Here is a 27610-nt window from a genome sequence, read left to right on the forward strand (position 1 = left end):
CAGCCATTTAAAACTGCTGCTTTGCTGTGCTGTTGTGTTCCATGCACAGGTGTTTTTTTCTTTTTTTTGCTTGCTTGCTTGTTGCTGGCTGCTGTGATGCCAGGAACCAAAATTACCTCTGGCTACCCCCGACTACCAGGGGAATACAAAGGTGACTTTTAGACATTTTTTGCCCCCTACCCAACTGGTCATGCACTAAGATTAGATTGACCAGACCTGAGGATCTGACCCTGTAAATCTAGCTTGAAAAAATATTTTTTTATTAATTGATCATTATGAAACTTTTTCAGATCGCAGTAAGAGGATAGAAATTACACCAATTTTTAATTATCAATTTCAAATTACTTAATACATCTTTATAATGTTTTCTTTTAGATAGTTTGTGGTAAAGGCCTTGGAATAGATGGAATGACACTTAACACCTTGAAAGAAGATGGCTACAAAGCAGTCTTTATTGGAATAGGTAGGAATGCCCCATGCCCTATATTTTGTTTTGCTGAAAATGTGAATGATTATCTGCCAATAAATGGGCTGTATTTCAGTATCTTAGTAAGACAAGTTTAAACATTTTCAGTGTAAATGATGTGGTAAGAAAAAAATTCTCTCCTCTATTTGACTGGTTTGAGTCTGTCTCTTCCTGATAGTTACTGCAAGCTGTTGCTGCCTGATGGCAATTCAGTGGTTAATGTGAAATAATTTGGTCTGGTTCACAGTGGACAGGTGAGCATATAATAAAAAACTCCGTAACAATTGGCACTAAATGGCACTGTGTCTGGAAGTCTAAACAGAGACCAAAGATTAAACAGTGTTATGGACAGACCTAACCTATTGTACCTTAGAGGGGCTCTGTGTAGATCAGGGTTGAAAGACATTGGTATAGTAGAATCAAGAAGCTTGCACTGCTACAGCTCGTACTATATCAGTTGCTAACAGACACCAATTTCCAACATCTTTCATGAACTTTGAAAGTACTGAAATTCTTCTCCAATATATACAAATGACTTATCTGAACACTGTGTACAGCTGTATTACATATGTATGTAATAAATAATAAAACTAGGAACAAAACAACTTACAGATTTTCTCAGTTTGATGTTGTGTACTTTTTTGAAAAATAGATGGATATACTTCATTAGAGCTTACCAAGAGAGTTCATTTGCTTCCCATGAGGTGACTTTTGAACTACAAAGTTAAATAACTGAAAGCAATGCTTTCCACTGTTTCCGTTTTCCTTACTGATGGAGGAGAAGCTTTGCAATTACCTTTATTCTTTCATTTTGAAAGTTGGAAAGAGAGTCGGTGTACCATTGCAGTGGGTATTTTCTTAGTTTAATTTGGAGGGGGGTATTTTAACTTGTTTAAATATAAACTTAAACATTCACATAATAGTTCAACAAGACCTTTGGAAACTTAGTTTGATCAGCTTTATTTATTGTTCAGTGAAAAGTTTCAAAAGTGAATGTATTGACGGTTACTAGCAATAATTGCCATTCTGGCCTGAGGCATATGCAAGCACAACTTTGAATTTTTGTGAACAGTTTACTATACCCAGATAATTAGCTAGTGAATAGGTAAACCAATGATGATGTGCTTTATTACTTTTTCTTTCCCTATAAGAAGAATCTACTATCCTTCAGCTAGACCAGAGCCAAACTTTAATTATGGTGGAGGTTGGCTTTTACAAAATAAGTTGGCTTTAAATTCTACTTAAACTAAAATAATAATTTCATCAACACTTCCATTATAAAAATACCCATCTGATGTTTCAGCCATTACATCTATTTAATATATTAGATTAGATTAGATTATCTGATATGCTAAAAGTATTTTGGAGTACAGGAGGGCCCATCACTAACATATGATAGGCATGTTGAACATATACTGTCTACAGTTGGTGTGAGGCTTAATGCTCTTTATTGATCTAAACGTTGCCTAAGTGAACATAATAGGAAACAAGTTGTCCAACTGTTCCTTCCTATTATTGATTACAGAGATGTAATTCTTAGTACAGCGACAATTGTTGTTTACCATCTGGGTATTCAGTGTAATAAGCTTTGCAGGTTCATTCTCTCATGTGATTATACTACCGACCATTGTGATTTATATAATCCTAAATCCTCTCATTGTTAGAGACCTTCCATGCGTAGGAATTTCCATGAGGTCATATTTCTGTATAATTGTACACAGGGCAGCGTGCCAGGTTATCTTCTTTCTTGTTTTCATCAATCTGACTCTCCCTCTGCTAACTCTTTGCTTTTTAAAATCCCAGAAGTTAGGAGGGAAATGCATAAATGAGCATTTGTTTTCTCAACATCTAATAGCTAGGACAAACTATCAGCATTGTTAGCTATTACAACATAGAATTATTCAAACATTTGAAAACTTCATTGTCATTACTGTGTATTTTACCTGTAGAAAGGCTGGATCTCTGTCGCAAGACAGAGAGTTTCCTTGCTTACACTCTCTAAAGTTATCCTGGCATACAGCATTTTATAAATAAGGACATTTAAATTTATTGTAAATATAGACACTTTATGTCTCAGAAATACATACATGGGACCAAATAGTGGTTTTACTTCTGTGGGAAGTGCAGGGTAAATGAGCAGATGCAGCATTCTAGTAGACAAGCAGAGGTACTGTGCACTTGCCTAGGCTGCATGTAAGCAGAATGCATTAAGAAACAGAAGGGGAACAGAGTGTATAACACTCCATACATGGGCTGGTGAAAGGGACTTTGAGTGCCCACCAACTCTTGCTGCCAGAGGCTGGCAGACATGCACGAAGGAATGAGTCTTTGACTATGCCCCCAAGCCAACTTGTCATGCCCCCTTGTGGAGTGCTGCCTGAAGCTCTAGCCAGCACCTTCTTTTTTGTGCTCAGTGAACACTAGTGTCCATAGTCCACTTAAATCCTGAGCATGCATGGAGGAAGATGGGTGGGCAAATGAGTACTGAGCCCACAGTGTGTCTAGATCTGCTGTATAATAGCACAAAAGAGCATTCGTTATGCTCACCACTAAAGATCTTTATACTAGTTGATTCTGAGCATTGTTTTTTTTTCTGTTGGTCTTCTTAGTCTATTAAATAAGCTTTTATTAGAGGGGAAAACCCACAAGCTCATGGTTGGACCATTAACTTGAATGTTGGAAGCAAAATTTGTAAAGAAAAGTTATTTGCATCAAATACAGGTTTTTTTAAGCAACTGAAAAGACCAGTTATTTAGTAGAATAATTCCAGGCTATTCTCAATTTTCTCTACTATAGGAATGGAAGTAAAAGGGCATGGATGGTTGAAAGAAGATGGATGCCTTGGTGGGATGAAGCAGTACAGGAGGCTAGGTTTTTCACAGAGCAGTAGGACCTTTGAAGGGACGTCTTTTGGGAGTGAGGAAGAACTTAGAGGTGTGGTTATCACATAGATGTAGGAATGAAAAAGCATCCAGATGATTTATGGGGCAAGTATACATCCACGTGGGGACAAATGTCTCCGAGGCAGGTGGAAGCTGACATTGCCTGGATAACCCTGAACATCACATGGCTGGAATTTTGCATCAGGAAGAGGACTGTGTCATGGAATAGAGGCTGAAATGGATCTGGGTGAGGAGGGGAGTGCACATGTGGAAAGTGGGCATTGTACAAGGTGTATTTAAGGTTGTATGATTAATATTAGCAAGCATTTGGTGAGGCTTCTATATGGGGGCAGAGATCACAACTTCTCCATTTATTTATTTAATAACTTTAAAATTGGGTCTTGTGCTAACTCCATGCAAAAGGGAACCCATCCAAAAGCTCTGGGCATTCTTTGCATACGTTTAAAAGCAAAAGAACTTTGGAGCTACAAAGTAGTTTTTGACCAGAGCAGGAAGCAGTTCTTCCTCTGAACCCTGTCACCTATCAGCTGACCATTAGTCATATGACCAGTACACATTAAAACCCACACCATGTTTTTCAATCAAAAAAATCTTGTCATCCTCTGTTTCAGCCCTCCACCAATCGCCACTCAAACAGACAAGCCTTGCAGTGTTTCCTGGCAGCAAATTTGAGCAATTTCAGGTTGTCGGAAAGGAACACTTACAGAAAATGGTTTATCAGCAGCTCCTTTCCTTTTATAATGGAAAGAATCAAGCCTGAAGTCCTCTGTTGATCACAGCTGTGACACACTGCCATAAGAAGAGGTAGTCTCACAAGTCGGCAGATCCGATAGCATTTAGATGTTTATAGGGTAAAACAAACACCATAAACTGTACCCAGAAACTAATTGACAGCCAGTATGTGTCATGGAGCATTGATAATATATGCTGCCTCCAAGATTTATCACTTAATGTACGAGCTGCTGCATTCTGCACCTGCTTAATTTTCAAGATAAGATATAGCCCACATAGAGGGTGGTGTAATAATTCATAGGAAGCATGAGGTGCGAAAGGCATACATTACCATAGCATGGTCTGTAGCCAAGAGAAAGCAAGCAGGCAAAAAGCAGTCTTGGACACTGCAATGTGATCATCCAACAGTGGATGGGGATCCAACACAACCCCCAGATTGCATGCCCAGGTAACAAATGGCAGGCACACACTATCAATCAAAGGAGATATTAGCCTTCCCACGTATTACAGTTACTTCCTTCAACCTACCATTATCACATTATCTGGACTGAGTTTTAGCTTAACACTATGGTCTTGTTGTTTCTGGAGGATTCAGTGAGTTGCTTGCTTTGTCTCTGCCTCTTATGTGGCCCTGGAAGCCCACTTTCAGTTTTCTTTGCACAGCGATCTCTGCTTAGCAGAGTCTGGAGGGACACATCACCTTATGTGTTTTACTGAAAGGTATAATTCAGAAGGGCAAATTGATAGTGAATTATGGCTCTCTGCCCTTGGATAGCTGAATTCACGCCATGCCTCAATTCAGTAATAAAAGTTTATTTTGGGGTCACATCAGAGTTCCCATTTGTGCATAACAAAAAATGGCCATAGAAATTGGTACAATTGACAGTTTCTGCACAGGACAGGAATGTAGCAGCAGGGGAAAGGGAGGGAGGAGCAATTTAAATCAATATGGCAGGTTTCCATTGTGCTTACTCACCCTCAGTGGTTGTTGCTTTTCACTTCCATGTAGCTAAATGCTTGATTTCTAAAGCTTTTGGCATTGTAGTTTAATAAGTGTTTAAAAATGGCAATTAAGCCATTAGAAACACATGGCTAGCAGTGAACGCATACAAATGCAATTTTGAAACTCAAACTGTCTGCTAGCCATGGGTTTAACTTGTCACATTTCCTCTATTGTTTTAAAAACCTAACCAAGATGAATTAAATCTCTCAGTTGAACTTTTGGGTTTAGATTTTAAGTTTGCCAATGAGCCTCTGAATTTATGCATGATATTATGCTGTTATTTACCCATCAAAACCAGATAGTAAGACTCAGTTACCTGCATAGGGCAGGTTCTGCTTATGCAAAGAGATGCACAAGCAGAATTTGTGTGATCCAGTTTACAAATTAATTTGGCCCTTACAAGAAAAATCTTAAATCAGTAGCTGCCATGTATAAGTATCATGGAGACCCATGGTCAGCAGATAATTGGCATTCCATTGCTTGAGTCTTTTACAATTTGACTGGAGAAAACATTATAAAATATACAGTAGCAAGCAATCACTCCTGTAGTTGCATGAGGGTGGATAATTCTTTATGTAACAGGGTGTTTTCCATCTCTAATTTCATATGAGTTTTGTTAGTTTTACACGCAGTATGATATTGAATTGCACTTAGAAACACTTAATATTTGATTTGTAAAAGAGCACTATCTCTTCCTCTATACTGTGATATTGGATTGCTATAGCATCTGTTATACCATTCTAGATTCCCCAGAGGCTATATCATTTAATGCAAAATTAGTTAATGTTTTACATGAGCATACAAAATAAATCCGAGAGAGAGCCCTTTATACTGTATAGTATGTCCTACCCACAAGGGTTAAATCAGTATATCAAAGGGAATAAATCAAATACCTCATGTACAGAACCTCTGCAGTAATTGCAGTCATTCATTGTTAATTAACATAGCATTACAACAATGGTGTCATCAAATAATCTCATTGATCGAACAAAATTACACACCAAAAAGAAATTAAAAATCCAAGCACTGATGCACCTCATTTTTTAAAAGTTGTGAGATTGATTTACTATCTTATCCCCAAAAAGTAAGTAATCTCCTCATGCCTGTTATTATCTTCTGATTAACTATGCAGTGCCACCTGGTGTGCAGATGGGAAGAATATTACACATCAAGAGCTCTGTTCACACCCACCCACACAAATACAAACTTACGTGGCAAAAAGTGAACAGATGTTCATTTTGCTTGTGCTACAGAAAGAAATTGTGCATCTTGCTCCTGATTCATAAACTAAATTTGGAGGACATAATATCCACATATGAGGTGCACAGGCCCATGGCCAGCACACAGATTTATGGAGGGGAAAAAATAGCATGTAAAATTGTTTTCCTTTCTCACTTCATTCTATTTTTAACTTTTCCTTTGCTCTTTGGAATTTGTCCCTTTCCCCTTCACTTGCTACTAAACTTGTCACCTTCAAAGAGAACAGTACTGGAGCCAGTTTCATTTGAAATTGTTTCCAGGCCTTTCCCATTGGTGGCTGTCTTAAAAAAAATGGCAGATGCTGCTACTTGGCATCTCAGTGCATCATCACTTAGGGCTCTGTTCTCTTAGGTGCTTTGCTGGATTCGAGGACAAAAATGCTGTGCCCCTTGCAGGATTAAGCCATTATACTCTGCTGGCTAAAGAAATGTTTCCCATGTTTGTTCTTGATTCTATATCTTTATTTTGTGTTGTTGTTTTATAGCACCAAAAAGTATGCCGCCCCCCCTGCCCCTCCCGCCCCAGAACTAAGTCTAAATTTCAGATATGGCACAGTGAGTGAGGGAGAAAAAAATTATAGGGATGGGGTGATGCCAGGACAAGTGAAGCTAATAGGGCTATGATCACCTGGTTAGTCAAGATAAAACTTGTCCAGCTTGCTGGTTCTGGTTAGTTTTGATGACAGCTGTAGATAAACAATATCATAAGTCACTTGCTATAGGCTTCACAGAAGAAAGGAGTTTTTGGAAGGATTTTAATGAAGATGATAGCGATCTCATGGGCCAGCTCAGCTCTTCATATAGAAAGTGACATGAAAAAAGAGAGATCTGTGGGAGAAACAGATCAATTGGGTATTAAGGCTAGCATCATGGTGCAGCAGAAGGGGCATAGGGCAATTGACTAGGAGACAAGATCAGACAAGAAAAGAGGGTTGAAATATGCACAGCATGGAAAGGGGGACCAGGAAAGGCTGTTTTCCCCACTATAGAGTGGTGTAAATGACAACACAAGGTGCAGAGCCATGGCGAATCAGGCTTGGAGTTTGTGTTACCAGATGCAGAATGAGGAGCCAATGAGAGATTAAAATCCAGGAAGATTGTTTTAGTTGTGGGGGTTAGGAGGGCTGCACGAAGGCCAAAGATGATGAGGCTGAAATAATCAAGACTTGGACATGAGGGCACAGATGAGAGTTTTAGCTCTCTGAACAAAGAGGAATGTTGTGAAGGAAGCAATGGCAGGATTTAGACATAACCTGGATGTGAATGGAAATATACAACTTCATTGTTATCAGAGAGCAGCTAGAACAAAGTGACCATTGATATTCCCATAAAATCCACGTGGAAGTGGAGTGATTTATCTATTAAATACTATTTAAATTAAAGTAATCTCTCCATCATGGGCTGTGTCAAAAAGGAGTTGCATTTGCATTATGCATTAACAGAGGAATTCCCACACACAAGACTGTACACTTAACCTAAAAGGACCCTTTTCCGGCCCCAGTGCAGAGCCTCAGATAAGCCTATGTGCACCACTGAGCTCAAGGAATACATTGAACCTGAGTGTGGGCCCTGTGGAAGTGAGTAGAATTTCTCCCTAGTGCAATCTAAGTCATATTCTATTTCCAAATTCCTTCCACATGGAGTTAATTTTTATTTTCACTATTGTGATGTGAGGGGCATTACAATATTGTGACTGCGCCTCTGTAAACAAAACTGACCATAAATCAGTTCTAATACAATAAACTGTACACCCTCGACATAGTTGATATTCTGTCCTTGTACAATATTCGAATCAAAACATTTTTAAAAGTCTCCTCAAAACAAAGGAATTGTATTAGAAAAGGAGATCTGTGCACTTCTTTTTCAATGCAACATGAGTTTATTTGTAGAGAACAGCAATTTTTGTCTCTTTTCATCAAAAAAAAAAAAAAAGGAATTCTTATTTTCAAGGAATCTTTTTTCTGCTAGTGGCATCTGCTCTTCTGATTCTACACTGCTCCTCTTGATATTAGTGGAGCCTTCTTAATACATATCAGAAATGCTAGCAGGGGAAGCTTTTTGGGCTCAGATGCACAAAATCGCTTATTTATTATTAATAATTTTAGGACACTTCCAGAAAATACTAAAAATCTGCCCTTGGGCATCCTTAACCTATTCACTTGCAAATTACACAGATTTTCATGCTCTTATTTACGTATCTGTCCTACCACGAAACTATTTAGCGTAACAATCTCTATTTCAGATGTTTCACAAAACTCTCTCTTATCTATTTCTAAGGTGCTGACCTGCTTTCTGAAAGAACATGCACATCTAAATGCAATGTGAAAATCAATTTTACGTTTACATTTGGCTCATATGGTTTGAAGCAGTTAAATGTATGAATACCTTAGAAAATTCTTAGAGACAAGATGGGTGACAGAAGTTGGTCCAATAAAAGATATTACCTCACCTACTGTAACTGGGAGCAACACAGTTACAACAACATTAGACGATTCATTTTACTTAATACATTTTAACCACATTTTTTAGAATTCAGTCAAGAAATTGTTAAAATATTTTTATACTTGAAAAATTGTATAAAGAAGAGATAAAGATTGACTAAGGTGGAAGTGTTAGATGTAAGGTCATTGTGTGTCTGACTTCTTTAAAGCTCTGATGTGCACCTGGAGAAGTTTGCTTTGTGTCCAATATTTAGCTAAGAAGGAACATTTGAATTTAGCTGTGATCATCTGACTGTCATACAGAGAAAACATGACTCTGTTTGGTTTAGGGTGACCAGCTTTTCAAAAGGCAAAAGCAAGACACATGCAGGAGCCCTGCCCCCTCCATGGTTCTACCCTTGCTCCTCCTCTTCCCTGAGGCCCTGCCCCCTGGCTAGGCCAAAAGCCGGAGCCAGGCTGTGGTAAGAGCCACCCATGGTGCCCGGGTTGCTGTGGGGAGCTCCCAATGCTCCACCTGCCCTGGACTAGGTGGGGGGCTGGGGTGCCTGAGAGCAGCCCCTGGTCTGTGTCCCCACTCCCCCCGTGGCACGCTACCCAAGGCAGGTGGAGGGAGAGAAGGAGTAGGGTCCTGAGCCTCGGGCAGGCACGGAGTGGTGCTGCAGGGAATCCAGGACAAGTGTTGTCCTGAAGTCTTTCAGCATGGGACCAGGATTTGAACTCTGCATTTCGAGACTGTCCCGCCCAATTCGGGATGGGTGGCCACCCTAATTTAGTTGCATGATGCTTTCAAATGTTAATTCCCTATGGGTCATACAGCTACATACCAGGTTTCTTTTTTAAATAAATTGGGCATTAGTTATACTGTCAATTTTTAATTTCCCTGTTAAGGATCTGAATTAATAAATATCCATAAAGTGGGTAAAATACAATCCTGATACAAATTGGTGCAATTCCATTGATTTGCACTGAGTTTTTTGCTTTTTTATAGCAGTGCTGCATTTTGCCCAGTATATGTTTAATGCATCCACATACTTTTTGAAATGTGTGCAACCTTATAGCATATGAGGGCTGACACAATACAAAATTTAAACAATGGGTCCAGAAATGCCTATTCTCTTCTCCCCTTCATTTTGTTTTACCCCCGAGGCTACTCAGAAAACTAGATTTGTTGGATTTTTTTGAGACTGTACAGAAATGGGAAATGTACCAAAATCTCACTTGACATTTAATGCCAATTATTGGTGAGAAAATGGCAGGTCTTTTTCATGTTAATGAATAAAGTTCCACAAAGTCTTCCTGTATAAATTTGTGTCTTTATACATGTAATCATTCAGACTTCAGATTCCTTTCGCTCCGTACTCAGTAAGGGAGTAGCCACTTCTTGGGCTGAATTGACAGGTTAGATAAAACTCAGATTTGTGAGGTGAATTTTTTGTAGTTGTGCAAGGACTTTTAGGAATCGGTATAGGAAAGCTATTTTGGCTGTCTTTTCCCCTTGCTTTATGTCATGTGAAGCAGCAAGAGCTCCCGATGGCCAGTGTAGCCAGGGCTAGAGTAAGGGACAGAACCATGTGGAGCCCCAGCTGTCCCTGCAGGATGGCTGCTTCCCTGCAAACTCTACAGTCTGTGAGGTTGTGAGACTTCATCCTAGTGAACTTCATGGGCTCCCAACCTCCTCTCTCAAAAAGAAGCTTCTTACGTGAACTTTGATGAGTTTTCTTGCTAAATTTTCTGCTCCATCTGGCCCCTTCTCATAAGTTGCTTTGCAGAAACTCCTGATCCCTGGCCATGCTGGGAGGGGATGGACAGTTTTGGCCCTTTATGTAACTTGGAGGAGCCTCTGGCTGTTACAGTAGCCTGGGATGGCCAGAGCACAACATGCACTGACTTATGCCTTCCACTGTCTACGGCAAGTTTCCTATGCCATAGGAAATCCCTGCTGCCTGGTTCAGGCACAAATCAATTACAAGGCTTTTCAAGTCCATTAGTATTTCTAGTTTTCCTATCCAATACTTTTTCAGTGTTGATACAGTGTAACAGTCTTTTTAAAAGAACAGCACTAAAGGCTATGGGGAGTACATGCCAATGTAGCCAGGGCACAGTGTGTCAACAGTCTATTGTAGTTTTAATGAGACTGGCAACAAATATGTGCAAAGAAACATTCAAGTACTAAAACAATATGGTAAATGTTCCTATTAAGCTATGTAAATATTTTTGCTGCTATAGTTGGCACTTTGATTTAATAGAAATTATTCAAGCCTCTGAGTCAGTTGTCACTTTGTCATGTTAGATCTTGTTTTAAAGTCTTTCTTCACATTTTAGTATGAGTGACTAACTTTTTCTGCCAAGATTGGGTTTTTTGGTGTATTTTTTTTTTAAACTAGGAAGGTAATTGGCATCTTGTAAAATACATGTATTAATCAAACTGCAGTATATCAATTTTTAAAAATATGCATAAAGGGAAAATACTGCATGGTAAATCCTTTAGGAGAAATCCTTTAATGTGCACATACAAATATTTCTATGGGCATGGGCAGTGCAGTGGTTTGCTGTATTAATCTATAGGCTTTGGACCAAGTTTGGCATTCCTCAGAAATAAAATGGTTTTGGTGATCCTCCATGCACATTTTACCACATTACTAACCCATTCCATAATTTAGCACAATGGACTTGGGCTGAGCAGTGGCCCATTCCTGGAATTGCAGGGGTGTTCCAAGTGATGGCTGGGATGTCTTGGCTGATGTTTAGTAACTATCAGTCATTGTATACAGTGGTGTTTACATTGTTTCTGAATCTAGTCATGCTGTTAGTATTTTCATGGCGTTAAAACTAAAATTAAAAAAATGTATTCTAAATTTTATTTTTAAAAACACTGAAGAAAATTGGTAGACAAAAATAAGTATACTAAATAATCAGTGTTCAAATAATCATTAACAAATTACATGCTTCTGTAACAAATCGTTTCCAAGTTTTTTGTCCTTTGCCATTTTTTCTTTTACAGGAAAATTTTTGGCTTTTGTTTGTTCTTTTCTCTTCTGCAAACACATAAAGTCCAGATGATAAATAAGAAGTCCATTTTCACTGTTCAAATTTTTAAAATATGATATCACATAGTCCTTATTTCTTTACGTAGAATTATTTTTATACAATAGATTTGTGCTAGAAATGTAGCAACTTAAACATGGACCATTATAGAAAGTGCATATAGGTATCAGCAGTTCAGCATGGTAGTTGTTCAAAGTTCCATCTAATTAATGGTCTTTGGTGATTAGAGTTTCACAGAAAAAAATTCAGTGATAAGAATGAAAGGGTCAACAAGATTCAGTAAATTAGTCTTTAATGTTGCTTTTATAATTGTGCTGAAGCTTATTAGTTACAACAAACCACCTACTTTCTAAGTAACTTAGATAGTAAATGTCTGATTTTTTTCCAGTGTAGTAAAAAAAGTTGCGTTTTTGCTCACTCATGTCTCAATCATGTAAGAACAACAGTATAATTGATTATTAATGTAGATTTGTAGTTTCTTTGTTAGAAATAATTTATTGTAGTTGTGAATATAATGACGACAGATGGTGGTTTATTTACATATGTTGTGTATTTTAAAATAGATTCTAATAGTTTGGTGACTAGTGGAATTTCAGTATCTTTTCATTATTTTTGAAAGGACATCTTTAGCCATTGTCAAAGATCATGTCTCAATAATTCAAAACGTATATCTCTTTTCTCCAGTAAATTGGAATTTTTGTGGGGGAAGAGCCTATACTGTGTAAAATAAATACATAAAAATCACAATTTTATCATTAGTGTAGCATTTAGCACTTGAAAAACATGCCTCAGTCCCATCCATTATTTGAATGTATAAGTGACTCAAGTCTGACTATTCTGTACCTTTATTAAGAAGCAGACGATTTACATTGTGGTCATGGCCAAGAGCAAATACCATTTTTGGTGAAGAAAAACAAAAGCGAAAGCTCTGAGAGAAGACTATCTGAATCTCCAAAACACCAAGGAAAAGAGCTTTGAGAAAGCAAAACATAGAGATTCTTGCAAAAGGTTTCCACATTTCTTGTCCACTAGGGCCAAAACAGCTATTGTATACACGTTTCATTGTGTTTGAGGCTTATCAGTGTGATGTGTTTTAAGCATAGTTTTAGCATAGTTACTAAGGGGAAAATTGATAAATTTTGTACTGGATGAGCTGGCAAGACATTTTTAAGGCACATCCCTGCTACAGTGCATTGTGAGAGCATGTTCTGGATTAGTTTTCTTTCTAAGTGTTTCAACATATCAAATTAGGGGTCAATTCTGTAATCATGTAATACCCCCATTGGGTGAGATTCTCCTCCACATACCCTTTTTTGCTGAGCGGTGGGGCTGTAAAAGGGAGCATAGAATTCCCCTTTGTGAAGAAATTAAGGAAGATGCCCACATGCCTACTTCGGAGGATCCCCTTCTACAGCCCAGCGCCTAAGGCATGGGGGTGGTGTGCTAGAGTAGGAGGGAGGTAGTTATGTCAAAATTAAACACAGCACTACTCCAACTCCTGGCGCAGCTAAAAATCATGAGGGCACAAAGGTATCTGAAAGCCGCCTTAACCTTATTCCCCCTAGGCCATGAGTTCTCACCTATTGATGGCAGTGGGAGTTTTGCATATGTATGGAAGACTGGAACCTTAACTGGCAACCTTTCTGTGCCAGGGACTATGAGACAGTCAAATGTAGGATTTAATGTATGCATTAAGAGGTGTTCAGAAAAGCACCTGTTTGGATGCATTGTATTAAAGTAGGGGTCGTTCTTTAGTTGAGGATGAAGCTGGCTTCACATAATAAATCTGATTTTTAAAAGCCTCTACCTCTTTAAAAAAAAAAAAAAAAAACCCAAAAAAAAAAAACAAGGAGATTTGGCATATGGAATTTGGGATGATTTTTCTGGAAGTAGATTTTTTCTGGGATGTCTAACTTTAAAACGTTTTGTATAATATTTATCAGATGAAATCATGGCTCCACTGAAGTCATGGAATCCAGTTAGATCCAAGGTTTCAGCCATGGTGTTCTGAAAATTTACCTAATAGGTAACTCCACGTGCTGCAGGAGTCTGCCCAGATCCAGTGAAGAATTGGACTCTTAGTCTTCAATGTAAATAAAAGTCTCTCCAGGCATTGACTTTGTCCTTTATCCTACTGAGAAGTAGAAACTGCCCCTATCCCAACCACTTCTGGATACTTTCTACAGTCTGCAGGAATGAAGCCCTATTTGATTGGCCTCATAAGATCTGTAGGAACAGAAGTCTCCTCCTGTGGAACATAAATACCAGCCTCATTTAAAACTTTTGGTGCTCATTACAAAAACTAGGGAATATGCAAACCAAACTCTTATTTAAAAAAAGAATTAAAGAAAGAAGTGTGTTGCTTTGTAGTTCAGAAATCAGATTACTTAGTTTAAAAAAATTCTTCACTTGTTTTTAAAAAAAAAATCTCCTAGTGGACAAAGCAGTAGCCTGGCACTTGAGAGACCTGGGTTCTAGCCTGATTGCTGCCACTGGCCTGCTGTGTGACTTTGAGCAAGTCATTTCACTTCTCTTTGCCTCAGTTTCCCCATCTGTAAAATGGGAATAGTAATACTTACCATCTATTGATAAAGCACTGTAGAAAAGCTAAGTGGTGGTATTATTATTATTAAGGGATTCAACCTATTTCCTGCTGTTGTATGATCCTCCATCCTTCACCTCGTCCACTTTATGCTGCCCACCCATACTTAACTTTTAGCCCAAAATTTGCAAAATTATGTGCTAAGGTCAAAATAACAAATTAACAGGAAATTCAAGCTAAATGGGATTTTAAGGGAACAATAATCTATACATTTCTAACTGCTTGCAAACGATGATGATAATAAATCTGATATCTTCTTGCTTCCATTGTTCCATGTTCTTTGTGTTCTGAAAGGATTATGTTCATAAGGGTATAGGTTACTCTTTTCAGAAATGAAGTTTTAATAATTTAAAATGGAAAAAGAGAGATCTTCCATAGTGTCTAATATAGAATTACTACAGCATTTCAAATGTGACAGAATATATTTTTGCTTACATGTTTATATATTACTTACATGACGGAGAAGAAAGATTTGAAATGAATCTTATTGCATTTTAGAAGACTAGTCTGATTTTGTTCCTTTTAAATCCAGGAGAAAAATTCTATAACACACTTTAGAATTCCTTGTAGTAAAATCTCCTGCACAGTAGGGGTTTCCATATTTCTAACAAGCATCTAGTAGTAGTAAGGGTCAGGGACTAACCAGTGAATAAAAGTCAAAACTCAAAATGAAGTGCCTTTCCTGTTTAGCACCGGGCACTTATAGAAACTGATAATGTTTGATTAATGAGCATCAGCCTTGCAGCGGGTGAAAACATCTGTAAGAAATGATTTATTATTTCACAGGTATTGGAAGCTTGCCATATCTTGCGGATTTAACTATGTGTGCCTGAATAAAATAAATGAGATGCAACATGTGAAAAATGAAAACACATTACTTGTAAAGGATGTGTCACAAGCAGAATATTTTTGCTCAAGTACACTTTGTCATGGGGATTTTTAATGTTGTTCTGAATACAAATCATTTAACTGGTTCATAAAATCAACTCAGTTGGAATTCTTGCATCTATCATCCAAGACAGAAATGAGGGTTAAACTTAATGTGGTGTAACTTCTCTTAAATGTTCATATTTTGCGTTATATACAACTATTGAAATTACACATATGGACAGAAGTATTGTCTTTTTAGAATATATCAAAAGGGAGAAACTGCACTGATGCAATGTTAAGGTTGAAATCAGGAAAATTCAGATTTAGAGTAAAGGTTGCTGTGGAATCCTATCTTACAGCACACTGTGCCTGCCATATGATATATGACAGATGGGGCCTGAGTCTCCTCTAAAACTCATATAAATCAGAGGTTCACTCAAGCCAATAGATTTATGGTGGTATTAAATTGACGTGAGTAAGAAGTGAGAATCAGGCCCATTATTGTGATGTGTGTACACTACCTTATTTCCTGACAAATAATACATTATGATATAATGCAAGTGATATACCTGCTCCACCAGGAAGATTATACTAATAGCTATAAGTTTAATTTTATACTGATTTATATTTATGTGGCACCTTTTTCTTTAGATGTTTACAGGGCTTTACTGTGGATAAGTTGGGAGATCAACTAATGAAGTTCCCTAAAGCAGTGCATGCGTACAAAAGAAGAGATTAAAGGAACCTTAACTCCAGTTGTCCTGACTTTTGTGTAATTTAACTCCTACTGTTTCACTAATGTAGTTGCTTATTCTCAATTTATTTTAAGAAAACAAGTAATTAGAAATTGGAAAAAATACTGTATGTTTGAAGACTGTTATCATATTCCCCCCTCAGTCTTCTTTACTCAAAACTAAACATGTCAAAAAAACTGGACATTTCCTGACAGGTCAGGTTTTCTTATCTTTTATCATTTTTGTTGCTGTCCTCTGGACTCTCTCCAGTTTATGCGCCTCTTTCCTAAAGTATGGTGCCCAGAATTGGACACAGTACTCCAGCTAATACCTTGCTGAGCAGAGCAAGACAATTACGTCCAGTGTCTTACATGCAGTGCTCCTATTAATACACCCCAAAATGGCATTAGCCTTTTTCACAGCTGTATTACACTGTTGATTCATTTTTAAATTGTGATCTCACTATAACCTCAGATTCTTTTCAGCTCTACTACTGCCTAGCCAGTTATTCCCCATTTGTTGTTCTGTATTTAATTTTTTGCTCCCTAAGTGTAGAACTTTGCTCTTGTTTTTGTTGATTTCAGACTAATTCTCTAATTTGTCAAGGTTGTTTTGATATATAATTCTGTCTTACTTGCAAACTCTTCCAGTTTGGTGTCATCTGCAAATTTTATGAGCATACTCTCCCACTCCATCATCCAAATCATTAATGAAAATATTTAAAAGTACCAGTCCCTTGTGGAACCCAACTGTATGCATCCTCCCAGTCTGACAGCGAATCAGTAATAACTACTATTGGAGTATAGTCTTTCAACCAGTTTTGCACTCACCTTATAAGAATTTTATCAAGATCACATTTCCTTAGTTTGCTTATGAAAATGTCACATAGGACTATCAAAAGCATTACTAAAATCAACGTATATCACTTCTTCTGCTTTCCTTTATCCAGTAGGCTAGTAAACCTGTCAAAGAAGGAAAGTTGTTTTAGCATGATTTGTTCTTGAAAAATCCATATTGGCTATTGCTTATATCTCTATTATCCTCTAGTTGCTTACAAATTGATTATTTAATAATTTGTTCCAATATCTTTCTGGTTATTGAAGTTAGACTGACTGGTCTATTGTTCTCCAAGTCCTATGTTTTTCCCCCTTTTTGAAGATAGGTATTGTTTGCTTTTCTTACCTGTCCTCCAGGAGTTTGCAAAAATAATTGCTAACCATTCCAAAATTGTTTTAGCTAGTTCCTTAAGTATCCTGGGATGATTTTAACATAGCAGTAACTGTGGAGTGTCAAGAATTGTTATGGTGCCAAAGTGGCCCAGAAGAAGTTGTTGGTCTGAGGGTCTGCTCCCAAATTAGAAGAACAGAGGTGGGGCCATATCAGGCTTAAGATAGCCACAGTTGCTATGTCAGAAACGATCTCATGTAGGGGTTAAGGCTCAGAGCTAGGAAAATTGTAGTTCAGTCTGAAGAAAGAAAGAAATGATTATAATACTTAACTTTTACATAGATTTTATTCTCTCCTTTTATAATTATTTATGCTTAGGAGAATCTTGGATTTTATTGCTAACTCTGTCACTTACTCACTTTGTGACTTCAGGCAAGTCACTTAACCTCTCTGTCTCAGTTGTATGTAACACTAATATAATAATACTTTGCCTATCTCATAATGTGGTATTGGATTCAATTAAGTCATGTATTTAAAGTGCTTAGTGTTTCTTGAATTCAGGATCTGCACTGGCTTCCAGATTTAACCTTTAAAGGCCTAACTGACTGGGGTTTCTATACCTCCAAGTCCACCTCTTTCCTTTTGTGATTCTGCATCAGCTAACAGGTCTAATAATGTGCTAACAGGTCTTTGGTTTAAATATAAAGGGTGTGAAGGCATGGTTCTGCAGGAAGGGGTCAATGGCTTTGGATCTTGCTAGACCTCCAGAGTCCAAATACTCTACCTGCAGTCTGGGAGTCAATGTGCAGGAGAAGAAGAGAAGCACGTGGGAGGGCCCTTTGTCTGCAAGGAGCCCCATTAAAGTCAGTGGGGCTCCATGGAATTTAGGGTCAGCTCATGTGGCAGGTTTAGAGCCTAAAGGGAGAAGAGAATGTTATATTTATTTTAAATGGGGCTTTTGTGAGTCAAAGTAATCTCTGGTTTTATCTCTGTGATAGACACAGTTCATCACAACCTGCTTGCACATAGTACTCACTGTTGAGGTAACAATTTTGTTTTTCTTTAACCAAAAAAACAACCAAAAATAACAAACCACCTTGTTGCACTTAGTAGATGAAATAAATGAAGCATAAAAACACTTTTATAGTAAATAATTTTGGGGTCTTAATAAATGCTACCATAAATTCAAAAATGTTTCAATTTCAAACACTTAAGAAAAAAAAATTCTAGACCTATTTTATTCAATTGATGGGGCCTTAAATGTCTATTTTTATTGTTCTTAATGACTACACCTTCCCACTGAACTCAGGCTTGTTAACTTTTTGTAACAAGTACCTAAGATAGGATCAGGTTGGGACAGTTAGGCATATAAATGTTGAGTCCTGTGGCCCTGTGAAAAGAAGATCTTGGTTTTGTGAGTCTCTGATGGGACTTGCAAACATGGCATTCATTGTTTAGCACACCTGTGTTTTAGTACCTTTTTGAAAAAAAATCTGTGCAATGCCATCACATCTAAGATCACTATAAAGAATCTAAATTAAAGCTACACAGAGTTTAAACTCTGTATTATTATAACATCATTAAGAACAAGATTGTGCCCATCCCTGTATGCATGCAGAAATAGGAGGGAACAAAGAGTGTGTCTCATCCTTGCACTCATAAGCACAATGTGGTCCTTCTGTTCCCCTGACTGCAAAGTTTATGTGACGTTAGTATCATCACTGGTACTAGTTTTTCCAGAACGAGGGAGGAGGCCGCCGTCACACAGTACCAGAAGTGCTGACTGGGTGCAAAGGAAAGTGGGCACTGTACATTCCTTAAAAGTGGGGTAGCAGACCTCCAAGGGCTTGTGGCCGCTTTGAGATCAGCGGTTCATGGATCTCTTGCTGGAGATATACACTGCCTCCCCACCCCCATGTAGACTGTGCCCTAAAGGCATTGTGGAGTCTGAAGTTAGTGGTGCAGGCTAGCAGAAGACAGGTAATTCAAAGTTAAAAGGCCAAATTGAGTCTACAGTTATGCTTCTTTATTTCCTTTTTTCACCCAGACCTTGTTCTAGGTGTGAGACTCAACCAGCCAGCAGCAAAACTCATTATGGGAATGTGAAAGGCATGCCCTGGCAGGAATCCCTTTCCTCATCATTTCCATAGAATGAGACAATCCTGATGCCATCAGATTCTTATCCTGTGATCCTTGCAAAGATTGTGAAGATTCTTTTCTCTCCCTCCCCATGAGACAGGGAGATCTTCTCTGGTGTGTGTGTTTTCCTTCTTCTTCCACAGAAATCGGGAGGAGTCTGACAGGATCAAATTTCTTCCTTCCCCCACTCCCCTACTCCCCCATCATGGGAGACTTCAGCTGGTGCTGTATTCATCCCCACAGGCTAAGGAAGTGAGCTGCTGTCAGGGGTGTGTCTTTAGCAGAACAAGCTGAGCCTACTGATCAGCACTCATCTCAGTCTGTCTGCTGTATATTTAAAATAATTTGGAAAAATTGTGACTGAACACATGTTGGAGCCACTTTTCACATTTTAATTATACAACGTTATGACCTAATGACATGCCAAGTTGAATATTTTAAATCAAAGTTGTGGTTGTTTTAAATTATAAGAGTGCAACAAGCTTCCTGAACTGCTTTTTCACATTAGAATATTTTTACAATGGCCAAACTGATTTATTCTCAGGACATATTTTTACTGACATTTTAAAATCTGACAATAAAATAGATGTAGGACTTTATTCTGCAAGCATATATGCACTTCAGTGACCTCACTTATGTGAGTATTCTCAATGAAGTCAGTGGAATTACTTACAAAAGTAAGGACTATGCCCAAGAGCAAGTAATTGCAGTCTTTTCACCTTGTATCAGAAATGCTGACACAGTCTCAGCTACTGTTACATTCCCACAATTGTACAATAGGCCAATATTTAAATTAATATGATTTTTGAAAGACTGATATTTGGGGTTACATTACTATCATCAGGATTTTCTGGCAAAGCAAAAACATAAATTCTGGGTAATAAATTATAATATGCATGCATTATGAACAAACATTTCAGGAATAACTTTATGATGTCGTGCTTTAAAATACTATGCTACTTTTGCTCACGTTTGTTCTTCAGCAGTGATGGAAGTATATCTATAACAGTATGACTAATTATCTATACATGCATTTATCACTAAATAAACTTAACACAAGACAGCAAGATTGTTTACTTAACCAGTATAATATTGGGAATGGTAGATAGCACTAGAACACAGGAGTACATTGCCAGAATGGCACTATTTATAAAGCTATGATAACACTAATGTTCCTCTTTGATGTATAGCATGTGCGACTTCAGCTGAACTTGTAGAGAGCCTTAAGGATGTTTCATTGAACATTTAGTATGGCAGCAAGCCAGAATACATTTAGCCTAAGCCCAGATGACAGGTTGGTAATGAGGTAGTGATTGATGACCACTGCTTCCTTATGAAAACCTGCTTGATGTGCTGGGGGGGAAATGCATTGCCAGCTCTTTTCATTTCACTCCCTTATATTAGTTATTCTAACTGGAGAAGAGTTACATAGGCTTATGGTTATTCACTCTTGACTTCACTTTTAGATGAAAATCAAGCATGAGTGAGATTTTTGAAGCACAGCCCTGTGACTATATTTGTCTAATTCAGATCTTAATTTCAAGGGTTTTTATTATCCAAAATATTGGCAATTATGTTACCTATAAAATATGTTATAGTATTCTTATTACCTCCCTTCTGAATTTTACAAGTTCTGAGATTCTCCTTCTGTGCCATTTCAAAACATTGCTTTCCTTTTTAATATAACATGAGAAATTTGGTCCAAAGGTTGTAAAACATCTTTCAAACAAACCAACCTGAAATAAAGTCTGTTCTTTATTTTCTTTCAGTCCTCTTGATGTTTCTTTTTAATAGCTTTTCACCTCCCTTATACAGCTGGCGTGCTGGCCGATGGTGCTCAGCTAAGCCATTGGCAGTTGTACATCTGGAGGAGGATATATAAACCAGAGTCCCCTTCTCATGCCTGAAACATCAGATAGAAAAGCTGTGAGGAGGCAACAGAAGAGCCTCACTGTTTGTAAACTGGTAGGCTTGTGGGAGTTGGCTAGGAGGGCTGAGACATCCAAGAAGATTAATTTGCATGACCATCTTCATTTTCACACCCCGAGCGGTACTCTTGCACTTGGCAATTGACTGTCTTCTCAGTCATGGCAGAGCAAATTTATTATTAAGAGATGGAGGATTTATTGAGTTTTGGACCACATCTGAAGCAGTGCAATAGGTTGGTTTTTTTTTAAAGGGAGGATTGAATGAGAGTTAGGCCTGAAAGCTGAAGTGGTCCATGTTGGTAACTGCCTGTTCTTCCAGTCACTCAGAGTATGAGGTGGGCAGAATTTGAGAGTTGCTCCTGGAAACCAGCAAGGAGCACTTTTAGGCATGGCTAGACCTCTGGAACCTTGCTTCTTGAGCAGTTTTGTCTTAATGCAGTGCTCCAAGCACCTTGAACATTCCAGCATGTATTGAAAGTGTGAAGGACTTCACTGAACTCCACTTGAGGACATGGGAAAGCCTTCTCAGAATTTGACACTACAGTTCTTGGTGTCGTGGGTACATTGACATCACAGGCTAATTTGAGTTGTTTATTGAGCAGCACACTTTGCAGGAGGATACTGGATTAGCAGAACCTTGGTATCAAGGTTTAGTAAGGCTGTTAGAGAGGTGGTCTTGATCAGGGCTAAACAAGGCAAAGTCACTAAACAAATTAAACCCCTTTTGCGGTAACAAAAATCCAAACAAATGTCCAGACACATAATTCTTTTGTCCCTTTTGGGCTACCCTTCAGCCCACCTTCTGGGCTCAGTTCTCAGCCAGTTATGGACTACATTTATGCCTTTCCCTGCTCTGTTACAGAGCGCAGACTTCCAGGGTGCTTTCCCTGGAGTCCCTTTTGCAGTCTGCCACTCACTGGTGTTTCCTCTTTCTGCAGACTCTACCCTCAGAGCTTTCCAAAGGAGCCCAACCTGTTCCCTCTAGTTCTCTCACTGAGTCTTCTCTGTTCTTTTTATGAGGCCCTTTCATCAGGCTAATTCCTGAGCCGATCAGTTCCACCACCTCAAAGTGGGAGGCAGCTAATTAACCAGGTCTGGCTGGCCCAAGGCTTCCTGGCCTTATAGGGTCAGGTTGCCTTGTTACACTTGTTGCACATCGTCACCAGCTCCTATGTCCTGAAGGAGAGGATAAACAAGAAGAGTTTAGCACATATATACCACTGAAATATACTTCCTGACAGAGATCTCCATACCCTTTATGCATTTGGATGCCTTCATTGTAAGGCATAACTTGTTAGGCTCCTTTTCCAAACCGTGCTGTGGATGCCACAAATCCACTCCTGAACAAATGAGATCCTACTTCTTCAAAGGAACCTCAGCAATACATGTTCTTTGGTATTGCCATGAACTGAGATTTCCTATTCTGCGGTAATTCCTTTCCCAGTGAGGAAATAGTGGCTTGGCACCAGCAGTCCCCACATGTCTGTTGTTCTTTGATTGGGCCAAATTCCAGCCTCCCCGCACCCCAACTCTTGTAGTACCATGACTCACCTTGCCAGCCCTTAGATGTGTTTTTTTTTATTTGGACATTGAGAGTCAGGATGTCAGATCTTCCCTCCACCCCAATGCAGATATGTAAATCACAAAGCCCTATCTAAATAAAGTTGGGGAGGCAGCCAAGCTAATTGCTGGCATCTCCTGGTGGCAGGTGTATAGTGAAGGTACTTGAACCATAGGGGGTCTGCATCCCAGACAAACTAAAATTGGAAGTAGACTTAGTGGAAGGCATCCTCTTAAGAAGCTGAGGAACAGAATTAGAGCTCCTAATGTCAGTACAGTGAAGAGACAACCCCCTTGCCTCAGCTCATTAATCTTCCTACCAGGGGAGGGCAGTGGGATCCCAGCAGTGGACTGGGAGTGGGCAGCTGCCATTGTGTAGGTCCCAGATGTGGTAAACCAATGAAGTTGCAGCCTAATTAAACTACATTCCTTGTATCTTTTTCTCTCTTTATGCATATCTGGGATAATCATCTTTCATCCTTCGTCTCATGCTCAACCCCTTTGAATATACATGTGCCTAGATGGTAAGCCCCTCAAGCAACACTGTCCTTCTGTTTGTCTGTAAAGTGCTTATGTAGCACACATTAAGTGCCAGTAAATTAATAATCTTTATAGCTAAATGCCTCCTGCATCTCATGTGAAATAATTGTGCACAAACTCTCATTTTGTGCTTGTAGTGTCCTCAGGCCAGATGTGTTGTCTGAATGAGAACTGCAGTCCCCTCATGTTTAAATCAAACATTTATTTGCTTATGAACACTTTGTTGATTCAGTTTCAGACATTTATGGTTCTAAAATGTCACTAATTGAGATGGCTCTTTTGTTGCCCACTGATCGGTGACAGGGATTCCGCAAGTAAAAAAAAATCAAAAGTACTGTTCCTCTGAAAAATCCTAAATGTTAACAACCAGTGGCATTGAGAGACATGATCTGTAGGAGAAGACTAATGACCGTGTGCTGTTTTAGCTTGAACACTGAAAAGCATAGCTATTTACTATAAAATCTGCCTCAAAACTCTACATACAAAGTGAAGCCTCCTACTTGGTTTGCTGCCATACCAACATATAGGACAAAATCAGCTCATAGACCCATAGAATCTAAGGTCAGAAGGAACCTATAGGATCATATAGTCTAATCTCCTGCACATTGCAGGGCACAGAACCTCACCCACCCACTCCTGTAATAAACCTCTAACCTATGACTGAGTTATTAAAGTCCTCAAATCATGGTTTAAAGACTTTAAGGTACAGAGAATCCACCAGCAAGTGAACCCTGCCCCATGCTATAGAGGAAGGCAAAAAAAAACCCAGAGCCTTTGGCATTCTGCCCTGGGGAAAATTCCTTCCCGATCCCAAATATAGCAATCAGTTAAACCCTGAGCATGTGGGCAAGACTCACCATCCAGATACCCAAGAAAGAATTCTCTGTAGTAACTCAGAACCCACCCCATCTAATATCCCTTCACAGGCCATTGATATATCTACCACCAGTAGTCAAAGATCAGTCAATTGCCAAACTAGGTTGTCCCATCATACTAACCCCTCCATAAATTTATCAAGCTCAGATTTGAAGCCACCTATGTTTTTTGTCCCCACTGCTCCATTTGGAAGACTATTCCAGAACTTCACTCCTCTGATGGTTAGAAACCTTCGTCTAATTTCAAGTCTAAACTTCCTGATGGCCAGTTTGTATCCATTAGTTCTTGTGTCCACATTAGCGCTGGACTTAAATAATTCCTCTCCCTCCCTGGTATTTATCCCGCTGATGTATTTATAGAGAGCAATCATATCTCCTCTCAACCTTTTGGTTAGGCTAAACAAGCCAAGCTCTTTGAGTCTCCTCTCATAAGGCAGGTTTTCCATTCCACAGATCATCCTAGTAGCCCTTCTCTGCACCTGTTCCAGATTGAATTAATCTTTCTTAAACATGGGGGACCAGAACTGCACACAGTATTCCAGATGAGGTCTCACCAGCACCTTGTATAACGGTACTAACATCACCTTATCCCTAAATACCTCGTCTGATGCATCATAGGACTACGTTAGCTTTTTTCATGACCATGAGTTATTCATGAGTTATTAAAGTCCTCAAATCATGGTTTTAAGACTTTAGGGTACAGAGAATCCACCAGCAAGTGAGCCTTGCCCCATGCTACAGAGGAAGGCAAAAAACCTTCAGAACCCTCAATCTGCCCTGGGGAGAATTCCTTCCCGATCCCAAATATGGCAATCAGTTAAACCCTGAGCATGTGGGCAAGACTCACCAGTGGCGACTCATAGTCATCCTGTGTTCAACCAATACGCCCAGGTCCTTCTCCTCCTCCGTCACTTCCAACTGATGCATCCCCAGCTTGTAGAAGAAATTCTTGTTATTAGTCCCTAACTGCATGACCTTGCAATTCAACTATTAAATTTCATCCTATTTCTATTACTCCAGTTTACAATGTCATTCATATCTTCCTGTATGATATCCCAATCCTTCTCTGTATTAGTGTTTGCATAATGCCTGACACAATGTGGTCAGTCTTGGTCCATGGTGGGGGTTCCTAAGTGCTGTGGTAATACAAATAATAATAATAATGTATAAATAAAACTCTTATGGCTAAATCCTTCTCCGACTGAAATCCATGGGAGTTTTACCATTTGCTTCAGTAGCAACTGGATTTGACCCTGAGCATGTATTCTTTCATGCAGGACCTGATCCTGTGAATTGCTGAGCATGTTACCATTTCATTAAGTTTATTGTGCTTTAAGCACTTTCAGCACTTCAAAGGATTGGGCCCCAATATTGAGCAATCTCTATGATCAAAGAGCATTGTATCAGGACACAGAGATTTTTGTTTCCAGTCCATCTTGTTTATCTATCACAGAATGTTTAAGTTTAGCTCAATACGTTTTAATAGACATTAAACTGTATCATAAAAACCCTTGATAATTCTGAGCAATTTTATACCTTTGCTGAAGAAAAAGACCAGGATATAAAAGATTACAGTTAATCCAAAATGTCGTCTTCATTCTAATAAAACTGATTTTTAGCCACCAATGGAAAACTGAATTCTTACCCCCTGTGGATTAATAAAAAGGTTGCATTTACTAGAACTACCAATTACTTGCATTTCATGAAAGCTAAATTTGTTTTTTGTTTTAAAAAGAAAGAAAAGAAAAGAAAAAAGAGAAACTAAAAGCTGCTTTTAATTTATGCTACAAGCTTTGTGCTTGGGTACTGGAAAGTAATTTGAGGAGTACCTTTACAAACAATGGAAACTTATAAGCAAATTAAAAATGCTGTTTAGGATCCATAGAGGAACAAAATGTATACTCTATATCTGACATTATTTGTCTTGAGATTTATGAAATTTTTCATCAGATATAACATTTAAAGTTAATTAAAGATATAATTTGCTATTTAATAAACAATATGTTTTGTATCTTCATTAAGGATGCTGCCTTTCTTAATTGTAATGGTCGAAAAGGTTGTCAGAGAACTGTACATTAACTGCAGAGATAATAATGATTTTATATGCTAATAATTTTTAAATGAATAACTTGTGTAGTTTTTCTGCCACCTGGGGAAAATAATTTACATTCCTAAAGCTTACTTTGGGGGGAATGGATATCCTGGTGTAAAATGTTCATTCATTTTACATTAGTGCTAATGGCAAGTACGTTAGACCCACTGGTGTGAAAGGATTAAAAGCATCAGCAATAGACAAGCATGAACATTTCAGAGAGAAATCCTTGTTAAAAGGACCTGTTGGGACCTTGTAACTTGATTTTCTATTTATTGATTTAGATGCTTCTTGTTTTTGTTATGAGAAACTCACAGAGAATGAATCTTATTGCTGTACAATACCGAATACAAAAATATGCATTAATTCTATTAAGTCTATTCTCCCCTTGATGGTTGCATGTAACTTCCATTAACATTAACGTGGGTTACACATGTGCATCAAGGGAAGCATAAATACTCTGAGTATTTGACTCAGGCCTGGTCTACACTGCCGATGATGTCAACAAAAGATATGCAAGCTACGTACTGTAACTTGCGTATCTCCCATTGTCTTACTAACATTCCCTTACTTCAGTGTCTCCACTGCGCTGCATCGACAGGAAATGCCCTTCGGTTGACACAGCGTTACTCATTTCAGGAGGGTGGATTTACTGCGTCAGCCGGAGGGCACTTCCCAGGATCGATTGTGCAGGTCTCCACTGCCTGCTCAATCAATCCCACTGCATTGATCCATGGAGCCCGATGCAGCTCCGCCAGTGTAGACATACCTGGAGCCTACAAAAAGAATGAACTCTTAAGGAGATCTGTCTGTGGATCTCCCAGCAGATTTCTTCATACCTGCAGGTTACTAGTTTTAAATGTCAATGTTCCCCTGAATTATGAGTGCTGAATATTTGGCTGAGGAATCTGCATTGTCTTCCACCTGGTTAGTGTTCAGCCAGTAGTTATGCCCATGTTGGGTGTTCATTTGGTTTGGAGTGCCTTGTTCTAGAACCCTGTCTGAGGCCAACCATGTATGAAGCACCAGAGGAATAATACAAAATATTGTAATCAACAAATGATCCTAGAACATTTGTTCTTTAAGGGAAAATAACATTTTCTACATTATACACAATATATTGCCATAAACAAAAGGCACAGTAGTGTTCAGACAGGGAATAAGATCTAGCATTCACCTTCCAACTGTGGAAGAAGGGAAAGACTTAAGAAAAACTCCATAACTGGAGTTTTTGTCATTGACTTCAGCCAGAAG

At 38.6% G+C, this 27610-nt stretch overlaps 1 protein-coding gene across 10 annotated transcripts in view; it reads left to right on the plus strand.

Moving 5' to 3' along the window:
• Nucleotides 1–27610, plus strand: part of DPYD (dihydropyrimidine dehydrogenase) — a 490220-nt gene that overhangs the window by 202081 nt on the left and 260529 nt on the right. For 8 of the 10 annotated variants that reach the window (XM_067538400.1, XM_067538402.1, XM_067538403.1 and 5 more), the window contains one exon: nucleotides 376–463. In XM_067538400.1, the coding sequence (XP_067394501.1) occupies nucleotides 376–463 (88 nt within the window). Of the gene's footprint in view, nucleotides 1–375; nucleotides 464–3262; nucleotides 11802–15972; nucleotides 21925–27610 lie in introns of those variants that run through there. The other 2 variants (XM_067538407.1, XM_067538408.1) reach the window with 2 other exon arrangements.

Source organism: Emydura macquarii, unplaced genomic scaffold, assembly GCF_026122565.2.
Source record: "Emydura macquarii macquarii isolate MOO-44397 ecotype Brisbane River unplaced genomic scaffold, CSIRO-AGI_Emac_v2 contig_480, whole genome shotgun sequence".
Taxonomy (NCBI): domain Eukaryota; kingdom Metazoa; phylum Chordata; order Testudines; family Chelidae; genus Emydura; species Emydura macquarii.